This window comes from Bicyclus anynana, chromosome 8 (assembly GCF_947172395.1).
Source record: "Bicyclus anynana chromosome 8, ilBicAnyn1.1, whole genome shotgun sequence".
Taxonomy (NCBI): Eukaryota; Metazoa; Arthropoda; class Insecta; order Lepidoptera; family Nymphalidae; genus Bicyclus; species Bicyclus anynana.
In genome coordinates, this window is record NC_069090.1 from 8,268,768 (window position 1) to 8,291,692 (window position 22,925).

General features: G+C 37.9%; 1 protein-coding gene across 1 annotated transcript; it reads left to right on the top strand.

The window, feature by feature from the left end:
- Positions 1-2,565: 2,565 nt before the first annotated feature.
- LOC112050099 (signal peptide peptidase-like 3) lies at positions 2,566-22,009 on the top strand. The gene is made up of 10 exons (XM_052883023.1): positions 2,566-2,741; positions 4,941-5,072; positions 9,159-9,316; positions 9,818-9,937; positions 10,229-10,411; positions 11,795-11,957; positions 12,244-12,380; positions 13,504-13,619; positions 15,363-15,521; positions 16,102-22,009. The coding sequence occupies exons 2-10, from the start codon at positions 5,002-5,004 to the stop codon at positions 16,177-16,179; spliced, it is 1,185 nt and encodes a 394-aa protein (XP_052738983.1). The 5' UTR covers positions 2,566-2,741; positions 4,941-5,001; the 3' UTR covers positions 16,180-22,009.
- The last annotated feature ends 916 nt before the right edge of the window (positions 22,010-22,925 follow it).

Here is a 22,925-nt window from a genome sequence, read left to right on the forward strand (position 1 = left end):
AGAACTTTGAGACCACAAACGTCAAATGAAGGTTTAAGACCTTGACAGTTTGGTTGTCACTTGACAGCAGTTTCAGCACAGATTAATTAATGATGTATGTTGCACAGACTTTAAATACATAAATGGCTTTTATGTCAGACTCAGACGAATTATATAGGGATCTGCCTTGCTACCTACTCCCTCTAGCAAAGATCAAAAACCAATAATCTAACACGTTTATAAAAACTGTTGCTATAGAATAGAATCGATGTTTCATTGTTGTAATCGTTTTCGTTGTGTAAAGAGCTCCCTAAAAATGCCGGTTTGTGTAGTTAAATGGCATAAAAAACGGCCAAAAACTTGTAGTTTAGTAAAAGATGGAGTAACGTTTCATTTTAAAGTATTTAAACCTTAATTTTATCAATTTTTTAATAAAAACAATTTATAAAAAGAATCGCTTCTTTTGACCAAACAGCCAAACATCGATCAGTAATCGAGTATTCTATGTATTTAATCTGTGGATAGTCTAAGCAATGTCACAGTAAATATATATACAAGCAGTAGTTTGACTTCGTACTAGAGGTCGAAACGCGAGCTATACCTATGAACCTCGAACTCAGGGCGTGCATGGGGTGCAGGCAGTCACGACTGTGCCGCAGTGACGAACGCACGGACAAAAAATGACAGACTTTTTTGTTGGTGAATTTAGGTGCGAACCACGTCCAGTTAATAATGGCCTAAGAGTAAAAGCGAAACTTGACCGGGTTGTCAAGTTATTGAATATATTTTGAAAATATTTGTTAGAGGGCATTATAATTAATATGACCGATACTGAAGCCGTAAACTCTTTTTTGTTATTTTTTGTCTGTCTGTCTGTCCGTCCGTCTTTTTTACTACCGGGCATCACGCTGAAGCTACTGAATGAAATCAAATGAAACTTGCCAGGATTTGTGACCATAATAGAAGTAATAAGTAATAATAATAAGGATAGTTTTTGTCGCGAAAATAAAATGAGAAAGAAGTAAACTAGGGGTATAAATTTGTATGGAAATTCCTTCAGTTTTCAAGGTACATTTGTAAATGTAAAATGATTAGTGAACTATTTGTTATACTTTAAAAACTTGTAAAAATATAAATAAAATGTTGTGAAATAGTAGTTGAAGTAGGGGTAGTTTACACCGATTTCGACGTGGACGAAGTCGCGGGCGTCCGCTTGTTAATAATATAGAGCCACACAGTATCTCTATCTAGCTAGTAATCTGTGGAGTCACACACTACACAGAGCAAGGAACATATTTGACACAGAGCCTTCATATCAAAGAGTAGAGTAAGTATCTTCATCATAATTCATATCATTTGTCGTCTGTGCACAGAGCTATCACATCACATCAGCTTGCTTGCTTGCAACAAAAAATAAAATATGTCGAATGTCCAACTTAGACCTGTGTAATTCGATCGTTTCGTAAAACCCGGGTCGATCGCGACCCATACTCATGGAGATCGGGTCTCAATGATTCGATCATTTCGATCATTCGGGTCACGGGTTGTTTGGGTTTTGTGTATCGTTGCGACGCGGCTTGAAGTAGGTAGGTATTTGAACTGAACACCCGTAAGACCCGAACCGGAACCCGATCCTTTGATTGACCGCCGGATTCAAAACAAAGTTATGCCTACTATCAGTTAAATAAATATTGTGGTTTGTAATTGTATCGCTTTTGCGTGGTGATACAATAATATTAAATTATCATCTAAATTTACATTCGAAAAATGGGGAATTTTATTTTATGTTTTTATGAATGTAGATAAAAAAATGTAAATAATTAAAGTTATTATATATTATGTAGATAAAACTATTGCTAAAAGTAATACATACCTACATATATATTTTAGACTTTATTCTTTACGAATTTACCACTCAAGTCATCATCATTATCAACTACAGAATAGAGAATGATATCTTTACAAGCCCCGAGATGAAGCCGATGAAACTCATAAATACAGAGTAATACATATCTTCCTTTACATACGAATCAAAGAGACAACTACAGATTGTACTTGCGAATGATGATTCGACATTATAAGCAATTGAGCCAAATAATTATTTATAACACTAATACAATCAAAATAAAGTTCAATTTAGTGTGGTCGGGTCGCGAGATCGAGTCTATTATATGGATCACCAAACGGGTCTCACTAGATCGGGTGTTTTAGTCGTCCGCGACCCGATTATTCACGAGAACTACAAATTTGAGAGTTATTGTATTAAAAATAAAGTTCAATTTAGCGTGGTCGGGTCGAGTGATCGAGTTTTTATATGAATCACAAGATCGGGTGTTTTAGACGTCCGCGACCCGATTATTCACGAGATCTACAGATTTGAGAGTTATTGTAATGAAAATAAAGTTCAATTTAGTATGGTAAACAAAAACCTTTCGATCTTTTAATCGAGTCTGCGCCCGGGCGGGTCACCAAACGGGTCACATAAGATCGGGTGTTTTTAACGTCCGCGACCCAATTACTCACGCACAAGTAGTGATCGGGTGTCGGAGATTTGATCATTCGCGATCGACACAGGTCTAGTCCAACTCCAATGTCGATCGACTACTCGACTAGTGTTATATAGTGTTAAGTTTTAAATTAGTAAATATTTCTGTCTAAAAGTATTTACTAGTGTAAACAGATTTGCAGAATAATTATAAAGAAGCTATGATGGAATCACGGGGCTAATAAGTTTCAACAATTAGGGGCGGCCTCCGTCCTTGGTTAGTATATTATTGTTGTGAATTTTCTTCCGTGAGCATAATTGTCGCTTTCTATAATTTAATACACTGATTATTCTTAATCATCTATCTAACTAATAAGATGCAGTGGTACATCTTTGTTTGGTGTGACTTTTCATCTAGAAATAGGCATAAAATCATTTGTAACAAACGTATGTACGGCCGTTTCCTTTCACTTCAATTTGTTCTTTCGTGCTCTACTTAATTTGAAATGCTTTTTCTTTTGTTATAATATCCGCTTTAAATATTATTAGCCAAACTTGTTAGGTACTTGATTAAATTGTGTGAGTTTATGTGGCCATAGAAATCTTTGTACAATCTTGTGTGTGTAATATAAGTGACCTACTTGAAGACTTATTTGATATTTTAATATTATTTAATTTTTAATCATGGTAAAGTAAAAATAAATTAATGGTACAGTAAAAATAAAATAATGGAAACGTTTAAAATTTTTGTAGTAAAATTAAACTAAATATTAAAATTGATTTCTTCCTTAATAGCCATTTTAACATTGTTATAATTTATAAGTTTTTTCCCCATGCAGGCATCATTGATGACTTCTAAACTAAGCACAATGCTACATACTTTTGATTGTTGTTATCAGAACAATACATTAGAATAAACAAACACAAAATTTTAATCTTAAGTTTTTTTTTAAATAATATTTTAATTAATAATTATTAATTTACCATCTTTATTCTATACACTGAAAAAAGAATAAACAGTGGAATCTTACTAATCTGGGGTATCTTTAACCTAGAATAATCTGGCACTCTCTGTCTGCACCTCCCTCATCTCTTTCTATACAAAGCCTGTTGCACAATCCTTGATTAAGGTCTGTTTAACCATAATGAGGATTGTTTTAATGTAGTTATTCGTGGGATATGTTTATAGTCATTAAAAATGTAGAACATGAATACTTTGTATTCTTCATGAAATGCTTAATTTTATTTACCTTTAAACTACATCCAGTTATCAGAACATTTGAAAAATCTGGCATTTGTAAAATTAAATTGTTTAATTGTGTTACTTCAACACGACATAATATTGTGGGCATAACAGAAAACTAATAAGAACAAAAAGGCATCATTCTGTATTTTGATCACACTTATCACTCTAATCACACTATCACACTTCACACTTATATACTATAAAAGCAAAAGATTGTGTGTGTAAGTGTGTATGTTTGCATTATGGCTACTGAAGCAATGTGGCTGGTATTTGGAATGGAAGTAGATTTTACTCTGGATTAACACATAGGCTACTTTTATCCCAGAAAATCCACGATTCCCACAGCATTCATAAAAAACCGAATTCTGCTACTTTTATATTGTTTTGTCACTCCAAATATTCTGTGCACTTATGGGTGTTGCAATGTCATTGTGGGCTAGAAGCTTAGTGAATAGCTTATAGTTAACATTAAATAATGAAAATCTAGAGGTTTGATTTTATAATTTTTCCTATAAAAATATTTGTATTTTTATAGGAAAAACAATATTTAAGTTTATTTAATGAATTTTAAAATTATAATATTATTGCATGTATTATAATATATGTATAACAATAACAAGATACATAATTAAGTATCTTCCTATTGTTACTTGACCATCATAGTTATAGTTTTTACACTTTCTGAACACACAACTAATTATAGACAATATTTATGTATTATTTGTTAAAATTTCATTAATTTTTGACCACAACTAACATTGAGTTAGTTGTGGTGAACAAGGAATGTCAATTAAGACTATAAATTTCCTCTTTTGAGCACCTCATTTTTCATGCGCTAGTAACACATCTAACACTATTTAATATCATTGGTTACATGTTATACATCAGTCAGTGTATCTCTCACACTTATGCCAAATATTATTATTAGAGATTTTACATTGGTTTGTTATGGAAAACTTCACAACCATCCCTGTATGTTATGTTAGTCTCTCAAATGATATCGGGCATAACAACCTTGTCTGCAACTAATAAAAATATGTATATGTTCTAAGTGTTATTCACAAGCTTGAAAATTTTATATACCTTTACTGAAAAGTATTAATTTAAAAGTATGGTCAAAACAGTTTCAATCAAGTGTTGGTTTTTATTGAAGTTTTGGTAAAAAATTTGAAAATATGTATTATTAAGAAAATATTTTTTTTAACATGAATTTTATTGTTTTTGCCGTAGGCAAGCTCCAAAATTTTATCTGGCATAGTATAGCTGGCAGGGCTAGCAAACAGTTTCGGAGATGGCGCAAGTGGGAGCTAACATGGAATATCAAGAGTACAAATGGGCCTACTCAATTATGGACTCTTCAAAGTGAGTTGCACCAGTTTTTGTCTCATGAGTTACATAAGCCTTTTTTTTAAATATTTACCGTATCTGATAATTACAATTCCTTTTCCCCCTCCAATTAGTCAGGAAGATTGTATTAGGAATGTGTTTATCAATAGTCCAGCCTTTAGGGATTGAACTCATTACCTCGGAGTGCTGAGTTTGGCCTCTACCATTGAGCGATTTTGGCTTCACTGGAGCTGTAATTTTTTGTATAATCAATTATTTGAAGTAGGTTTTATAGAAGTACCTAAAATAAGTCTTAAGGTAGTGACCACCAAAAAGAGAAAAACAATTTAATTTTCACATTCACTATTACTGAATGCTTTGCAATTACAGTTTTACTTGTCTGTTTTAGCTTGTAAACAAATTGATCAATTGTGTTGCAGATTATGAGATGGTTCTTTGTTATACATATGTATAAGATCTGATAAGACAATTTAAAGATATCAATGTTTTTTCAGTATATTAGTGAACGCCTGCCACTTTGTTCGCTATTTTTTTTTAACTTCATTCGGTTATGATTTTTGCGCTACTTTAACCGTTTACGCAACGCACGAAACAGTAGCTTTTAATATATTTTCCTATTTTTGTGGTGGTAAACGGTATTCATGTAGCCAGCCATAAATGGACTAACCAACAAAAAAGAATATTCAATTCAAATCTAACTCCTGGGATTAGAGCGTTCATCGTATGCAGGTTTTCTCACGATTTTTCGTTCACCATTTGAGATACGTAATATTTAACTTCTTAAAGTAACATAACTGAAAAGTTGGAGGTGCATTCGAACCTACGCCCTCCGAATCGAAGGCTGTGTTCATATCTATTGGGCTATCACGGAATCACGTTAGTTTTACTTAATGAAATATATTTCTATAAAATACACATCACTATCTAGCCCCAAAGTAAGCGTATCTGTAGCCTGGGTAGGTACTAAGATAGCTGTTTTTATCATGCATTTATAAACTACATATAAATATGTACTTAAAACCACCCAGACAATGGAAAATAGCCATCCATGTTCATCGCAAATATTTTCTAGTTATGGGAATCGAACCCACAGCCGTAGAGGCAGAAAGTAGGGTCACCCACTGCGCCACGCGGCGTCCATATTAGGTATGAAACATGTTTTTCATACATACCAGCTGGTTTATTCACTAAACTCTATTAATCATCAGATCAATTACCACTGCATTTTTCGTATTCTGTAAAACCTGTTAACGAAAACAATGTCAAACACATGGGTTCGTAATATTGATCAGTTATAAATAAATTAATCTATAATATAAAAATGAATCGCAAAATGCGTTGGTAAGCGCATAACTCAACAACGCCTGGACCAATTTGGCCAATTGTTTTTTTAAAATGTTCGTTGAAGTTCTAGGATAGTTTATACGGCGAGAAAAATTCGAAAAATTGCCGGAAAAACCATAAAAATAGGCCTTTTCTTTTTCCCATACAAATGTTTTCTAACTAAAACGTAGTCAATATGAGCTTTATTGTTATTGTATAAAGTTCATATTAATAATAATTAGAAAACGGGGTAGAGTTAGGGTAGGGTAGGGCAGTGTAGGGGTAGTGTATGGTAGGGTAGGGTTGGGTTAGTTGAAAGTTTACATCGAGTTTCACGTGGACGAAGTCGCGGGCGTCCGCTAGTAGTGAATACAAAAAATCATGTTATTTAGGATTGTTTAACAGGAGGTAGTTGGTTGATTGTGTTTTAATCTCTTTCATTCTGAGAGGAGACTCGTGCTCAACAGTGAGCCGTATATGGGTTGTTAATAATTATTATGATATCCACTAAAGTTATTCAAAGTTAGTTAATAGGCCAGCTTAGCTTAGCAACAATATAGAGCACAATTTTGTTAAAACAGGTTTTTTTTTTTTTTTTTTTTTTTTTATTTTGAATAAGCAAGCGCTTAGCTGCAATCATGCCTGATGGTAAGCGATGATGCAGCCTATGGTGGAACGCGCTTGCCTAGAAGATGCCTATTCACTCTTGACTTGAAAATACCCATGTTGTAGGTGGTGGGGAAAACTGAAGCTGGGAGAGCATTCCACATCTTTGCAGTGCGTATAAGGAATGAGGAACTAAACCGCTTGGTACGCGCCCGAGGGATTTCGACAACGTAGCGGTGCAGATCTCTGCGATGCCTAGCAGTCCTGTGGTAAAACGGCGAAGGTGGCACAAGATCGAACAGTTCCTGAGCGCACTCCCCGAAATATATCTTGTAGAACACCGATAGGCAGGCAACCTTTCGGCGATGCTCTAAGCTTTGAAGCTTACAGTCAGTTAAAGCCTCATTGCCAATGAGTCTTCTAGCGCGTTTATCCACTGAATCTAAAGCAGCAAGCTGGTATTTGGCGGAGCCATCCCACAAGTGGGAGCAGTACTCCATACACGATCGAACTTGAGCTTGATATAACAATAGAAGCTGTTCTGGTGTGAAGTACCGTTTCACTTTATTAAGGATGCCAAGTTTTTTGCCCGCAGTTTTTGCCTTAGATTCAATGAACTGTCCGAAGTTGAGTTTGGACGATATGGTTACGCCAAGAAGCTCTAAGCTATCAGATATTCCTACAGACATATTCTGGAAAGTAGGAGTCAGATGGAAGGGGCTCCTTTTGGCAGTGAACAAACATGCCTGAGTTTTTTCCGCATTAAACTTAACCAAATTGGCATCTCCCCATTCAGACACCTCATTTAAGGTTAAATTAATGCGTTGCACCAAAGCCTCTCGTTGTTCATGGACCTCAACCCCACTAGCACGGGGACTGGACATATATCTCTCTGTTACAGTGCTATCATCTGCATACCCAAATATACCGGGTTTAAGCAGATCAGGTATTTAATTACTCTCAATTTTACAAAGGCCTTATCCTAAATCCTAATGTGTCTAGATTATCTCTTTTATATTTTTGTATCTCCGGTATTTATGTTTGTATCTTCTCATTGTGCTTAAGATGGCGTTTAGACTATTTTGTCGTTCTCGCGATCGTAGTTAATAACATGGTACGAGTATTCTATGAAAGGACAAAAAAGTAAACAATAGTTGTTAGTACGTACTATCGGTTCAACGACACTCGCTTTACAATTGCCTCTCGTTACAACGGATTTATGCAAATATATTTGTGACAATAGTATATTGTGCCTTTTAACGGTATAACACCACAATGAAATCACTTGTTGAAATTATTATCATTCGCCCGCCACCTGGCGTTGGAGATTCTTGGTGGGGTGGGTCTAAGCTTCATATCTAAATACTAGCCGACACCTCGCGGTTTCACCCGCATAGTTCCCGTTCCCGTGAGAATACGGGGACAAATTTAACTCATGACAGTCAGAAATAACGTGGTTAGAGGTCCTAGGGGGGGGGGGGGGATGACGTCCCATATAAAGATGGAGACCGACTCTGTATTGGGCTGATAATTATAATGTTGAAGCTAAAGTGACATTAAAAAATCTGATCTGATTTTAACAATAATGATGTTCAAGTTTATCGTCAAGTCTACAGGACGCGTAGGGATGTGGATATTGAAAATAATATCGCAATTTGGCTATGGGTATTATTTTGATACCTCATATCTGTTTCGCATCTTTAATTTCATATGTGCTGCAAATTTATTATTAAAACCTTAATTGGTTTTTAAAACCACAAAATTGTTTAAGAAATGAACTAAGTAAAATGGAGGTTAAAATTGATTTATCTTGTTAATAGACAACATAATTGCTCCAATTTAATTGAACGCCAAGGGAAAATAAAAGATTTTGAAATTCTCAAACATCCAATGAATGTTGAAAAAAAATCCAATGAATTTTGATAGAATGATGAGTTTTTGTCAGAATTTTTATTCTTGAATAGCGGACACAGTCAAGTTTTGCTTTGATTCATTTTATTCTGTACCCTTACTCTACTCTAAACGCCAATTGATGTCCTAATAGAAAAACGCTGATATCTTTGGATTGACTTTTCAGATCATGGAATATCCAGAACCATCTAGAGCTGACATAGCTTTAAAACAAAACTGGGGTATATTGGGAATTAATATGAAAATACTTCTCTTTTATAGAGTGTCAGCATGCCTTATATCTATGCTGCTAATAGTGTACGGCAGCTTCCGTTCTTTGAACATGGAGCGAGAGGCGAGAGAGAGAGCGGAGAGAGAGAGGGAGGCTAGCCTGCTCGGCACTGGTGGAAAGTCTACCACCAGCTCATCGTGTAACAGCAGTGAGTTATCATATCTGTGCTGCTTATAGCATACAGCAGCTTCCAAGCTTTAAACAAAAATTGCGAGGCGAGAGATTGTGCAGAGAGGGGGAGACCAGCCTGCTCGGCACTGGTGGAAAGTCTACCACCAGCTCATCATGTAACAGCAGTGAGTTATCATATCTGTGCTCCTAATAGCTTACTGCAGCTTACGTTTTATAAACATGTAGCGCGAGGCGAGAGGTAGTGCAGCGAGGGGGAGGCCAACCTGCTCGGTACCGAGGGAAAGTCTGCCACCAGCTCATCGTGTAACAGCAGTGAGTTATAATAGCTACAAAAGATACTAAACTGTTTTCGACTCTTATCATAGCATGACTCCAGGACTTAGGAAAGAAAAAAGAAAGTATGTAAAGTAAAGTAGTAATCAGAATTTTTCTCCCTTTCGTCCCATCTCAACAAAGGAGAGTTTTATCTCTTGAGGTGTGATGGAGTTTAAGAGATCAATATTCAATATGCTTACAGACGTGCAGACACTGAGTACGATGCAAGCGCTCTGCTTCCCGCTCGGCTCGTCGGTGGCGCTGCTCATCATGTTCTTCTTCTTCGACTCCATGCAGACACTTGTCGCCATATGCACTGCCAGTAAGTTTTGTATACAGCTTATTTGTTAAATGAATAAATTAAGCTTATACTTTTTTCTCATTTGTGTTAACTTCTAGCAGCACCTCGCGGATTCACATGCGCAGTTCCTGTTCCCGTAAGAATATGGGGATAAAATACAGCCTATTTAGTCCCTGATAATGTCGTTTTCAATAATTTTGAATATATTCGTTACATACAAAAATGCCAATATTTCCTCTTTATAATATTAGTATAAATTATATCAAATATATAATGAGTATTGTATTGAAGAACGCTCGATGTGGTGTGCAGTAATAGCGTGCGCGGCGCTCGCGTTCCTGCTGACGCCGCTGTGCCAGTACGTGGCGGGCGGCGGCGCGGCGTCCCGCAGCGCGCTGTGCGGCCGCTACACCGCGCCCGAGCTGGCCGCGGCGCTGCTGGCCGCCGCCATCGTCGCCGTGTGGGTGCTCACGGGCCACTGGCTGCTCATGGACGGTACGCAGCCACTCTCTGTATACAGTGATAGCGTGCGCGGCGCGGCGTCTCGCAGCGCGCTGTGCGGCACTACACCGCGCCCGAGCTGGCCGCGGCGCTGCTGGCCGCCGCCATCGTCGCCGTGTGGGTGCTCACGGGCCACTGGCTGCTCATGGACGGTACGCAGCCACTCTCTGTGTACAGTGATAGCGTGCGCGGCGCGGCGTCTCGCAGCGCGCTGTGCGGCACTACACCGCGCCCGAGCTGGCCGCGGCGCTGCTGGCCGCCGCCATCGTCGCCGTGTGGGTGCTCACGGGCCACTGGCTGCTCATGGACGGTACGCAGCCACTCTCTGTGTACAGTGATAGCGTGCGCGGCGCGGCGTCTCGCAGCGCGCTGTGCGGCACTACACCGCGCCCGAGCTGGCCGCGGCGCTGCTGGCCGCCGCAATCGTCGCCGTGTGGGTGCTCACGGGCCACTGGCTGCTCATGGACGGTACGCAGCCACTCTCTGTGTACAGTGATAGCGTGCGCGGCGCGGCGTCTCGCAGCGCGCTGTGCGGCCGCTACACCGCGCCCGAGCTGGCCGCGGCGCTGCTGACCGCCGCAATCGTCGCCGTGTGGGTGCTCACGGGCCACTGGCTGCTCATGGACGGTACGCAGCCACTCTCTGTGTACAGTGATAGCGTGCGCGGCGCGGCGTCTCGCAGCGCGCTGTGCGGCACTACACCGCGCCCGAGCTGGCCGCGGCGCTGCTGGCCGCCGCCATCGTCGCCGTGTGGGTGCTCACGGGCCACTGGCTGCTCATGGACGGTACGCAGCCACTCTCTGTGTACAGTGATAGCGTGCGCGGCGCGGCGTCTCGCAGCGCGCTGTGCGGCACTACACCGCGCCCGAGCTGGCCGCGGCGCTGCTGGCCGCCGCAATCGTCGCCGTGTGGGTGCTCACGGGCCACTGGCTGCTCATGGACGGTACGCAGCCACTCTCTGTGTACAGTGATAGCGTGCGCGGCGCGGCGTCTCGCAGCGCGCTGTGCGGCACTACACCGCGCCCGAGCTGGCCGCGGCGCTGCTGGCCGCCGCAATCGTCGCCGTGTGGGTGCTCACGGGCCACTGGCTGCTCATGGACGGTACGCAGCCACTCTCTGTGTACAGTGATAGCGTGCGCGGCGCGGCGTCTCGCAGCGCGCTGTGCGGCACTACACCGCGCCCGAGCTGGCCGCGGCGCTGCTGGCCGCCGCCATCGTCGCCGTGTGGGTGCTCACGGGCCACTGGCTGCTCATGGACGGTATGCAGCCACTCTCTGTGTACTGCGATAGCTTGCGCGGCGCTCGCGGTGCTGCTGACGCCGCTGTGCCAGTACATAATGTCCCTACATGCTCCAGTAACGCAGTCTGTGCTTGCAGCGATGGGCATGGGGCTGTGCGTGACGTTCATTGCGCTGATCCGGCTGCCGTCGCTCAAGGTGTCCACGCTGCTGCTCACCGGCCTGCTGCTGTACGACGTGTTCTGGGTGTTCTTCTCCTCCTACATCTTCACCACCAATGTCATGGTCAAGGTTGCTACCAGGTGAGTGCTACACCTAGTTGACTATTTAAATCCATACTTAATATTATAAATGTGAAAGTGTGTGTCTGTCTGTCTGTTTGTTTATCTGTCTTTTACGGCAAAACGGAGCGTCGATTTTTTAAGTGGAGAAAGGATGGAGAGTGGCTAGGCTACTTTTTAGTCTCTTTTCTAACCCCCATTTCCCTGGATGTTTGGAGGGTGGAAGTTTGGATTATAAAATTCAACATGGCTCCAGTGGACCCACGAATTTAGTTAAGGGTTAAGAAAATAAATTTATATATTCCAGGCCAGCTGAAAACCCAATGAACGTTGTGGCGCGTCGACTCCAACTGGGCGGCGCGATGCGGGACGCGCCCAAGCTGTCTCTACCCGCTAAACTCGTGTTCCCGTCGATGCATCATCAGGGACACTTCTCCATGCTTGGTATGGCCTAATTGGTTTTTTTTTGTCAGGGGAGGGAAAATAACTTGCACAGACTAAAATAACAACCATTTTACTCTAGTCATGGCCTTTCCTGATATTATCAGGAATGGGATACTGGACTCTTCAAAAATGTATCAATAGTGATCTCGTATAGTACTTGGAATAAGGGTCCAAAATATGCCAATGTATATAAAAAATAGTAAAAGATTACTATTTTCTTTACTTTAGTTCCAAAATTCAAACACCAAAAACACTGTCTGCCATTTCGTGACGTCCTAGTCTTAGTAAACCTATACATGTCAAACGAGAGGATGTCCGATTTTTTGCTTTATGCCGATCTAAGTGCTCTTACTCACAGTTTTCCTATATATATTTTAAAAATTATAGTTTTTAATAAAAAACTGAATCTAGTAAACAAAACTTGCTTGACATAATGGCACAAATAACCTATAGACCGTCATGGTGGACAGCGTTTTCGGACGTTTCAATAATTATTAATAATGAAAAAAATACGATAATATATTTAAGTCGACGATATAATATATTGTCGGTATAACTATAGTACAATATGATATAAATATTATAGTAAGGAAGCAGAGGCTGTAATTATCAAAGTAATTAGCACGCATGTCACACTGTAAACACACTTTCTGAAAATGAATTTGCATCTTTGCCTGTGTTCCATATGATGACATTTTTACACAGATAGCGAAGTGCGAGCACCAGCGCTTTTTTTAGGCAAATGCACCAAAAACAGCCAGTATTATTCATAAAGTAAATTAATATTTTTGTGTTTCTGTTACAGATAAATGTTGTCATTTATTGTCAAAATTATTAAAATTAAAGAATTAAATGTTTTTTTATTATATTTCATCTCACAAAGTTAATTTTATTCTTAAAATGTTGAGCACTTTTCTGACATAAAAACTCTTTGCCAAGATTCAAAAAGTACCTTTCGTTATTAGACGGATGAGACGGACGGAGGTTAGAGGTTTTATATTACGGCACATGTGCGTAATGAGATACATTAAGATATTGAAATTGGTGAAATAATTGATACTTTATGTGTTATAAAATAAGTAACGATATAATTAATAAAAAAAAATATTTCTGGTTTTTTAAGGTCTCGGAGACATAGTCATGCCTGGCTTATTGCTGTGCTTTGTTTTGCGGTATGACGCCTACAAGAAAGCCAATCTCGTTTGCCAAATGGGTCAAGTGCCAGGCCCAAGATCTATGGTAAGTTTCACCTTCCTATTGATACAATCTGCGGAACTAATCTAGAACGAATTGATTGTCTCAAGAAAAACGGAAAACATTACAAAATTGGTAATGGGTTGGGTTTTTAGATCTTGCTCAAGTGATTGGGGATTATTGCATAATGCCATTGTAATAATCAAATTATGTTCAAGTAACTCTTGATAAAGACTGCTTTTTTATATATTTTTTTATCAATTTTTAAACTATGATATAAGTTGAAATACGATATAATACGATATTTTTCATATAAAATAAACACTAGGGCTTCGGCCGTCGCTAGTTATCACCCTATCTACAAAGATTCGGTGTGATGTTGTGTAGAAACCGAAAGGGATGTGGATTTTCATCCTCCTCCTATAAAGTTAGCCTGCTTCCATCTTAGATTACATCATCACTTACCATCAGGTGAGATCATAGTCAAGAGCTAACTTGTAAAGAATAAAAAAAACGTATTTTAAGCCATTCAAAAGTTAAAAGAGAGTTTAGTTTATCGTGCTATGCGAGGGTGTAATATGACATTAGAAATATGAAAAAAAACTGTTTTTGTATTGGTTCACATCATGACAACATCATGTGACACATTTATAATGGAGATCATTAAAGCGAATGTTTATGTATAAATTATTATAATATGTACATTAAATTTAATTTTCGCGAATTTTGTGTATTTTTTAATAACAAAAATTTATAATAATGAAGCTGACTAAATTTAAAAAATAAAAAGAATACATAAAATAATATTTGGCAATAAAATACAGATCATATTCATGTCCCCTTTCTGTAGCTGACGTAATAACGACAGTCATTGACCTCTTATAATAAAAGGACACACGATCATGTAGAAAATTTCACTTAAAAACTAGCCTGGCCTTTGACAGTTTTAGAATTATTGGTAAAGAAAAATATACCTAAAGGCCAATACTCAATAAAATTCCAAATTCAGAGCAAATTCAACCTTAAGGGTTGAGTTTAAGGCTGAATTTGCAAATACGACTACTTGACTTGAGTGCCAAGAAGTTGTGTTTGGCACTCATTGAGTGGGGACGTTTTTTGGTCGCTGATTGTGCATCCACTTTTTAAGTAATAGGAGATCGATGACTACAGCAGAATAATACTACGGGCAGGTCATACATACAGTCAAGACGCGTGAGGCTACTGCGGGGGAGAGAGGTGCGTGCGGGGGGTGCCCTGTCGCCGCGCCCCTACGTTACCGCTGCTGTCTAATATCTTGTATTGCGCAGCTTAACGCACAATGTTACGAAACGACATAAAGTTTGCATCGTACTATACCGTATATAGACAGAGCCGTGATAGCCCAGTGGATATGACCTCTGCCTCCGATACCGGAAGGTTTGGGTTCGAATCCGGTCCGACGCATGCACCTCCAACTTGTGTGCATTTTAAGAAATTAAATATCACGTGTCTCAAACGGTGAAGGAAAACATTGTAAGGAAACCTGCACACCGGAGAATTGTCTTAATCCTCTACGTGTGTGAAGTCTGCCAATCCGCATTGGGCCAGCGTGGTGGACTATTGGCTTAACACCTCTCATTCAGAGAGTAGATTCGAGCTCAGCAGTGAGCCGAGTATGGGTACGAGCGGTCGGACCCGCGACAACTGCCCCGTTGGTCTATTGTCGTACCCCTAATGGTCTTTCCCGACTAGTTGGTACAATGCTTTTCTTTTAAAATTATTAAAAAAAAAATCCTAACGCGTGTCCAGGGTTCTCGGCTGACGTACTTCCACTGCTCGCTGCTGGGCTACTTCCTGGGGCTGCTGACGGCGACGGTGTCGGCCGAGGTGTTCAAGGCGGCGCAGCCCGCGCTGCTGTACCTCGTGCCCTTCACGCTGCTGCCGCTGCTCACCATGGCGTACGTCAAGGTAATACTGCATACTTCAACCTTATACTGCTAATAAAACACGAAATATTATTGCCTAAAATCATTAACGCGACTAGCAGCGTGACGGTGTCCACTCTGCTTAACAAATACTGAGCTCACATCAAATAAACTCTTATTGATACCACCACTGTCCAGTGGCTTCATATGATAATTTATTAGAAAAACGTATGCAATAGCCATTAAAAGAATTATTAATTTTTTGTAACCTAGTGTGGTGTGCAACAATTTTATTTTTATTTTTCATCAATATTATCGTTTTATTTATTATCCAGTCAATTACCACAGTTTGAAAAAAGACGTTACACAAACACTGACAGCGGATATTTTTTAGCGGATGACATAATTGAATTAAAATAATGAACAAGATTGACCGTGTTTTTTCAAATCCTCTGGAAATTTAACAATAAACTTGTTCATGCTAAAGTAATCTCTATTACATTCAAAATAAGGTTCTGAGTCGTTTGGGGAGTCGGCGCCCGGTCGCCGTATGGCGCGCAGGTACGCGTCACCATGACGTAAGTGTGTGTGCGGTGTTCGGATCAATAAGTACCTTGTTCCAGGGAGACCTGCGGAGAATGTGGAGCGAACCGTTCATAGCCCCGCCGGCCGGCAAGCTGGGGGCGGACTTCGACGTGTGACTGCCCCCCGGCGCGCGCGGGACTGCACTCGGCACTGGACGTCTCCAGTTAGTACATCTTCTTTAGATACTACCTACCTATTTTATAATGCGTATTTTAGATAAAATCAAATTGTAAAATATAATGTAGATTGATACTATAGAAGAGTAAGGATATTGAATTTATAGTCGTGAGAGAAGGGAGATCTATTAGCGAGGATGGGTTGCACCATAAACATCTTTATGGCAAGGTTTATGACATAAATCTTGGTTAGCAAATGGAGTAAATGTGAGAAAAACGTCAAAATCACAAAAATAAAGTAAACAGCCAAAAAAAAAAATATTATTTACAAGTTGGCTCTTGACTACGATCTCACCTGATGGTACCTAAGTGATATGCAATCATCTTTTTGCCTCTTTCATCGTATTGCGAAGAAACAGAGAGCGGCCTTGATATAAAGATCTCTATGGTAAAACACTTTTCATTGTTCAAATGTTTTATGAAGTTTACATCTCTATATTATTATGTCGAAATTCATATTTGGTTATATTTCTCCCATATAATAAGAGTACAGTGCGCGCCAAACTACGTGTCCGCTCTGAACACGGTTCGTATAGCAGTACAAACTGCGAATCGGCGTGTTCGCAACGTCAGGACGGACTAGAAGTTTGGCGCACACACGCTTGGAATGATTTGTGTTCAATTTAATCGTAAGATTGTTCTCCTCATTACTGATATGAAAAATTTTATAGCAAATTTTTGCAAGTATGAATAAGACCTCTACATTAAATTAATTTTATTAATACAGTTGTTTAATCAAAAAGACAGCAGTATGATTTAAACTAAGTTTTTTATTGGTTTGATACCATTTGAAGTAAAGAATTAGCAATATTTCCATGGTGGAGATCCATTTGTTTAGTATGACAGTAGAAATTAATATCATCACTTGGAACTGCTGTTTCTATGAATTAAAATAGGTTTATTATTGTCTTTGCATTGATGTATGTATGTCCTAAGAAATAATTACACATGTAAGTTGCACTTATTTATAGGTTAGAGGGTATAATTTTGTTATGTTAACAATTTTGAAAAGTAATTTTTAAGTAAATGAGTTTTTTGAAGCACATATATTAAGATTTTCTTGAATTTATTATGATATGTTTTATAATACTCCTTATGATAACGCTAAGATTTAGAACAAACGAATTTAGTGAATGATTGCATAATAAATTACTTGTCTTGTGGAAAAATTAGGTCTTTGGAGTGGACTTTAAGTTGAGAGTTGAGACGCTGGTTGGCCGGAAGAGATATACATACAAAATCCTAGTAGTGGGGGAGCCTATGATTGTTAATTGCGATTTACTGATCATCGCGGAGAACAGAGAACTATGAGTTTTGGTAGATTACTCAGAAATAAACTACGAAACCACGAGTGCGATTCATGTTATTCAACATAAATCGAACTCGTGGCAAAAATTCTCAGGTATACAGATTTCCTCACGATGTTTTTCCTTCACTGTTTGAGACACGTGATATTTTTTTTTTTAAATGCACACAACTGGATTCCAACCTACGGCCTCCGGAATCGGAGGCAGAGTTCATATCCACTGGACTATCACAGCTTTTAATTGTTTTTGAATGCCCTAAATATTCGCACCAATTTTTAAAAGTTCATACTTGATGGAGGTTCTTATATGTATAACAACAGGCAAGTACTCGCATTAATCCAAAAATCCCCTTTTCGGCTCCCCTACTATAAGTCTATGTATGCTTGACTATTTATTTTTCTTGAAATACTATTGTTCAACTAATTGTGTGCGGTCATTTCAATCCTCAGAAGAGTAAAATACCTCTAGCAATAGGGATGATGACAGTTGTTTATTTTTAAATTGTATAGGTACGAAAAATTAAACATAATAAATCAAACATAACTTCCTTTAAAAAAACAAAGGAGAAGTAAAATTTATAAATCATAAAATAGAAAAAAAAACAAACGCTTCTACGCGGATAGGGGTGTTAATGTTCTGATAATTGTGAACAAAAGACAAATACCTATTTACGTTTTATTTCTCGTGTTCAGAGTGTCTAGTTGGAGCTTTCAATGTTTTCATACTGTGACGATCGCGTAAACATAAATGCGAATTTCTGAGGAATTGAAACAGCACCATCTAGTGGCACTACACCATTACGTTTACGCGATCGTCACAGTATGAAAACATGGAAAACTCCCACTAGGCACTCTGTTAAATAAAATCTGCGCTGTATTTACCGCATTTATTGGAAATCCGTAGTTCTTATACGGTATGCACGATTGTAAACCCTCTAAGCAACATCTAAAATGACGCTCCATCGATGCTTGAGGTTAGATTTTTATGGGCGTTCAAACGAAATTACAAATATGTAGGTGTTTATATTTTTCAATTAAGGAAGCTAAAAATGTATGATTTTTCATCGAATTACGTTAAAAGATTTTTAATTGTTTTTAAAATTTCATCATCTTATTTATTTTACACACATCGTGTCAGTTTTAGTTTTTTATGTGCTAATTAATATTGACCTTATTTACCCGAATGTCTCATAAAAATTAATATATATTCAAACCTAGTCGTCATCCCCATTGCCACTTATTTCGCTAACTTTGACGTTTGTTCGTTGAGATATACGAAATCGAGATCCTATGTAACAAATGTCATCCGGTGCCTACTGACAACCCTTCGTGGATATCATACAGTAGGTAGATGATATTTATCAGATGAATTGATGTATATTTTAATAGGTTGTTAATAAAGACCAAATTAGTGAATAGGCCAGCTGGAGGACGGAAATGGCCTGACATTTTCTATTGCAAGTTTGTTTTGTTTGTGTGTGTGTCAGTACCAAGAGTTTTATAATCTACACATTATTTTGAATCTCATTTTTCAGACTGTGCAAGTTCATATATTTCTTAACGATACGCAAAGTCACATTATTTACATTATTATACCTAATAATTTTGTACTACTTATGTATTTTATAAGATATGTAGTTTACTAACATCTTAGGATTGTTTGTGAAAAAACATTGTTAAAGTGTGCGCCAAACTTAGTGTCCTCTCTGAACACGAGGCGCATGCCAAAAAAAAACTCAAAGTATCAGCGGCGAAGAGTTCATGCAAGCCGATTCCCGCCGGGTTACCTTTAAAAATCCATTGCATATTTTTGTACTGTGTCTAGATTATATGAGTAACCGAAGTTTGTATCACGCTGTATGAATTTCCTTTTCTTTGGGATGACTTACCTTCATCTAAATTCCATCCTTCGCCACTGCAAAGTATACAACATATCCCAGTGGTGTTGTAACATCTGCACAGTTTTGTATTGCAATGTCAGAATAGACTACAAGTTTGGCGCATACTACCTTTACTATACTTAATAATCCTTTTAAATGTCCAACATGTCTGTCATATTATTAATTATTATTATTGTATTTTACTGTTTTATTTTCATACAAACTAACAAATTCTCAGTGGCGTGCACTTCATAGACGCATAAATGCGCTGGCTACCCTTTGAACTCATGCACCCAAATTGAAGAAGGAATTTCTCATTTTGTAATACTGGGGTAATAAAATATTAATTTCGTGGGAATAAAGGTCCGAAACATAACGTTATTAATAAATAAAAGTTAGGGATTTCAAAACTGAATTTAAAAAAAATGTATTTTTTTTAATTTTTCAAACGTCAAAAACGCTGTCGTCCATTTTGTGACGTCACAATGTTACTTGATGTACTAAACGTCAAACTAATTGTTAACTTATATTTTTGCCTAACGCTCCGTTTGTAAGAGATTTGTTATAGTGACGTCATGAAACAGTTGAAATATAGACCATCCTGGTCGACAGACGTATTGTCAAAAAAATATTTAAAAATTTAAATTTTCAAGTAATCACGTCCCGAAAAAATATAATCGCTCTAGTTGAACGAAAATTAACAATTTAAGACGATTTAAAAAGTGTCAACTGGCCTATTTGTTTTAATGTCTACCCTAGTTAGCAATCTTGTGCATGCCACTGCATATTTTATACTATAGGGCTTATTCTTGTACCATGATGAACAAATTTTGTTATCACTGCCTGATTGTTAAAACTAATGTTTGTTTTTCTATAAGCTGAAGAAGTACAGATCCAATAAGCTGGTAAATTACACAACCAATGGTACATATAGAGGATATAACTGATTATGAAACACGGCTTAAATTCTCGTGATACAACGTCGGGGTATGCCCGACTAGTTTTGGAACCCATTCGGGGCCCTTAATCATGAGCTGGTTTTTGCAACGCGCCACGCTTTTATCTGATTTCATTGGACTGATCAGTTTAGAGTGTGATGTGATTGTGTGATGCGTTGCAAGAACCAAAGAATTTAAAATATAAATAACACTCACGATAGTTAAAAATCATATAGAGGGTGTTAAATAGATTTTGTGCTACTTTCATTATTGTGTTTTATTTATTGTTTTACTGAAATAAAGCTAATTTTATCTGGTAATAGTTAACATCCAATGTAACTTGTAAATTAAACTCTAAAATTATATTGTTCACTTGTAACTTCAAAAAATATTTTTTTAATTCTTCCTAATTCAGTAAACCAATTTGTTAGTCTTGAATATTGATTTGTTTTGTGTGGATTTTGGAGAAAAAACTTAAAAAGAAACAATTGGGTAATTAAAAAAAATCAATTAGTAATTTAGTGTGATAGTCACCACTTCAGATTGTATTACAAATGGCACTGCACAAAGTCTGTCATATCAGCTTGTAATTAAGTCACATGAAGACTGACTGATGACTCAATATTCATCAGCCATTACATCAACCCGGGATAATTGGACATAAAGTATTTTCATTAAAAAATAAAAATATTATTCTGTATTATAGTCTGGCAAGTTCATTGACAACACTCCCATGATATGCGGGCGACAGGGGGAAAGACTGCGCGGGTGTGAAATTGTGCGTGCGGGGAAGTGATGTACATCAGTCGTGGGGTTTTCATTCATCGCTACACGTCCCCCGGCCCGCGCGGAAAATTGGGAGTGTTACGAACGAAGTTGCCAAGCTATGATTACATCATCATTTTGTTAGTCAGCTTTTGTTATGTGATCTGTACTCATTATAGAAAAATATAAGTCTAAACTAGAATTTAGACTAAATGTTATTATAAATATAGCAGCAATTAATGTTGTTGTAAAAGTATTTGATGGAATTTAATAAAAAAAAAGTTGTTTTATAAAAGTAAGTGTTAATAGTAGGTGTGATCATAATTATTCTATTTGTAATTATTTTCCTCACTTTGTTTTGATAACTAATTATACAGTTTGTGTGAGAGTTAGGTAAAGAGCAGTATTGTTTTATAATGGTGTGATGTTATGTAACTTTTAAATGAGATTTGAGGCTTATACTTGATTTTTTAAAAATAATTTTCAATGCATCAGTTTTAATGGTATCTGTGGTTAATATTAGTGATCAATTGAACTAGTTAAATTATTGTGGAAGTGTGGAAACATATAGTAATTTTGTAACCTATTTATTATTCAAAGAAGTTTTGATATATCTCCTAAATGGTTTGGAGCCCACAATGATTTTGTATCTGTATATTTTTATTTCAATAAAATAGTTTTTTATTGTGTACATAACTAATAATCATAAAATTGATGTAACACAAGCTATATCTGTCTCATCACATGTCTAAAGATTAATGTAAATATTGCCCACACATGACATTCTAATACCGTGCAAATATAGGAAAACGCATTTAATATTTTTATGTGTATGTGTAAATTTTTTTTATTAACAATACTTAATAAAAATATTAGATGAATGAGAAGTTTAATTTAAAACTTAATTAAGAATTCTTATATTAAGAATTCACATTGAATTTTAATGAAATAACAAAGCATGTTTATTGTGCCACATACCACTCAACAAGAAGGTTCGCAGAGCTGATGTGGCAATGGGTAAGATTTGAAATGAAATGTTGAAATGCCAATGAATGTTGGACTCCAAAGGTGCTGGAATGGCCACTTCAATTCTACATTTGACTTTTTTTTTTATAAAAAAATATTTTCCATTTTTTTTTATATGACCAATATTCCCATTCCCCTCCAATTAGTCGGGATAGACTGTGTTAGGAGTGGGTACGACAATAGACCAACTGGGCGGGGACCAAACCATCACTCCTCTGTGATGAGTCCAACCGCTCTTACAGTTGAGCTATTGACTTGACAGGTATGATAACTATGACAACTTACAGAATGGCTAAAAACAGTGAAAAATATTTTTTTTTATTCTTTACAAGTTAGCCCTTGACTGCAATCTCACCTGATGGTAAGTGATGATCCAATCTAAGACGCAAGTGGGCTAACTTGTTAGGAGGAGGATGAAAATCCACACCCCTTTTGGTTTCAACACGACATAACACTGGAGCTCTAAATTGCTTTTGCTGGTAGTGTAGTAACTAGCCACGGCCGATGATACCAGCCAGACCTGCACCAATTAAGAAAACCTCAATTGGCCCAGCCGGGGATTGAACCCAGGACCTCCGTCTTGTAAATCCACCGCATATACCACTGCCCCATGGAAGCCGTCAAAGTATTCATTGGGAGTAAGCATTTTACAAATCAAATATTGTGCATGTTTCAGAAAGTAGAATGTTTCTAAGGGAGATACTATTAAAGACCCAAATAGTCAAACACACTGCACATGACCATTAGTTTTTTGTAAATTCCAGTTAAAAT

What these genes read in the sequence shown, in the direction of transcription:
- LOC112050099 (XM_052883023.1), top strand. Translation starts at nt 5,002, where the DNA reads ATGGCGCAAGTGGGAGCTAACATGGAATATCAAGAGTACAAATGGGCC. An exon ending in TCAATTATGGACTCTTCAAA is followed by an intron (nt 5,073 to 9,158) that starts GTGAGTTGCACC and finishes TCTCTTTTATAG; the next exon opens with AGTGTCAGCATGCCTTATAT. An exon ending in ATGGTCAAGGTTGCTACCAG is followed by an intron (nt 11,958 to 12,243) that starts GTGAGTGCTACA and finishes TATATATTCCAG; the next exon opens with GCCAGCTGAAAACCCAATGA.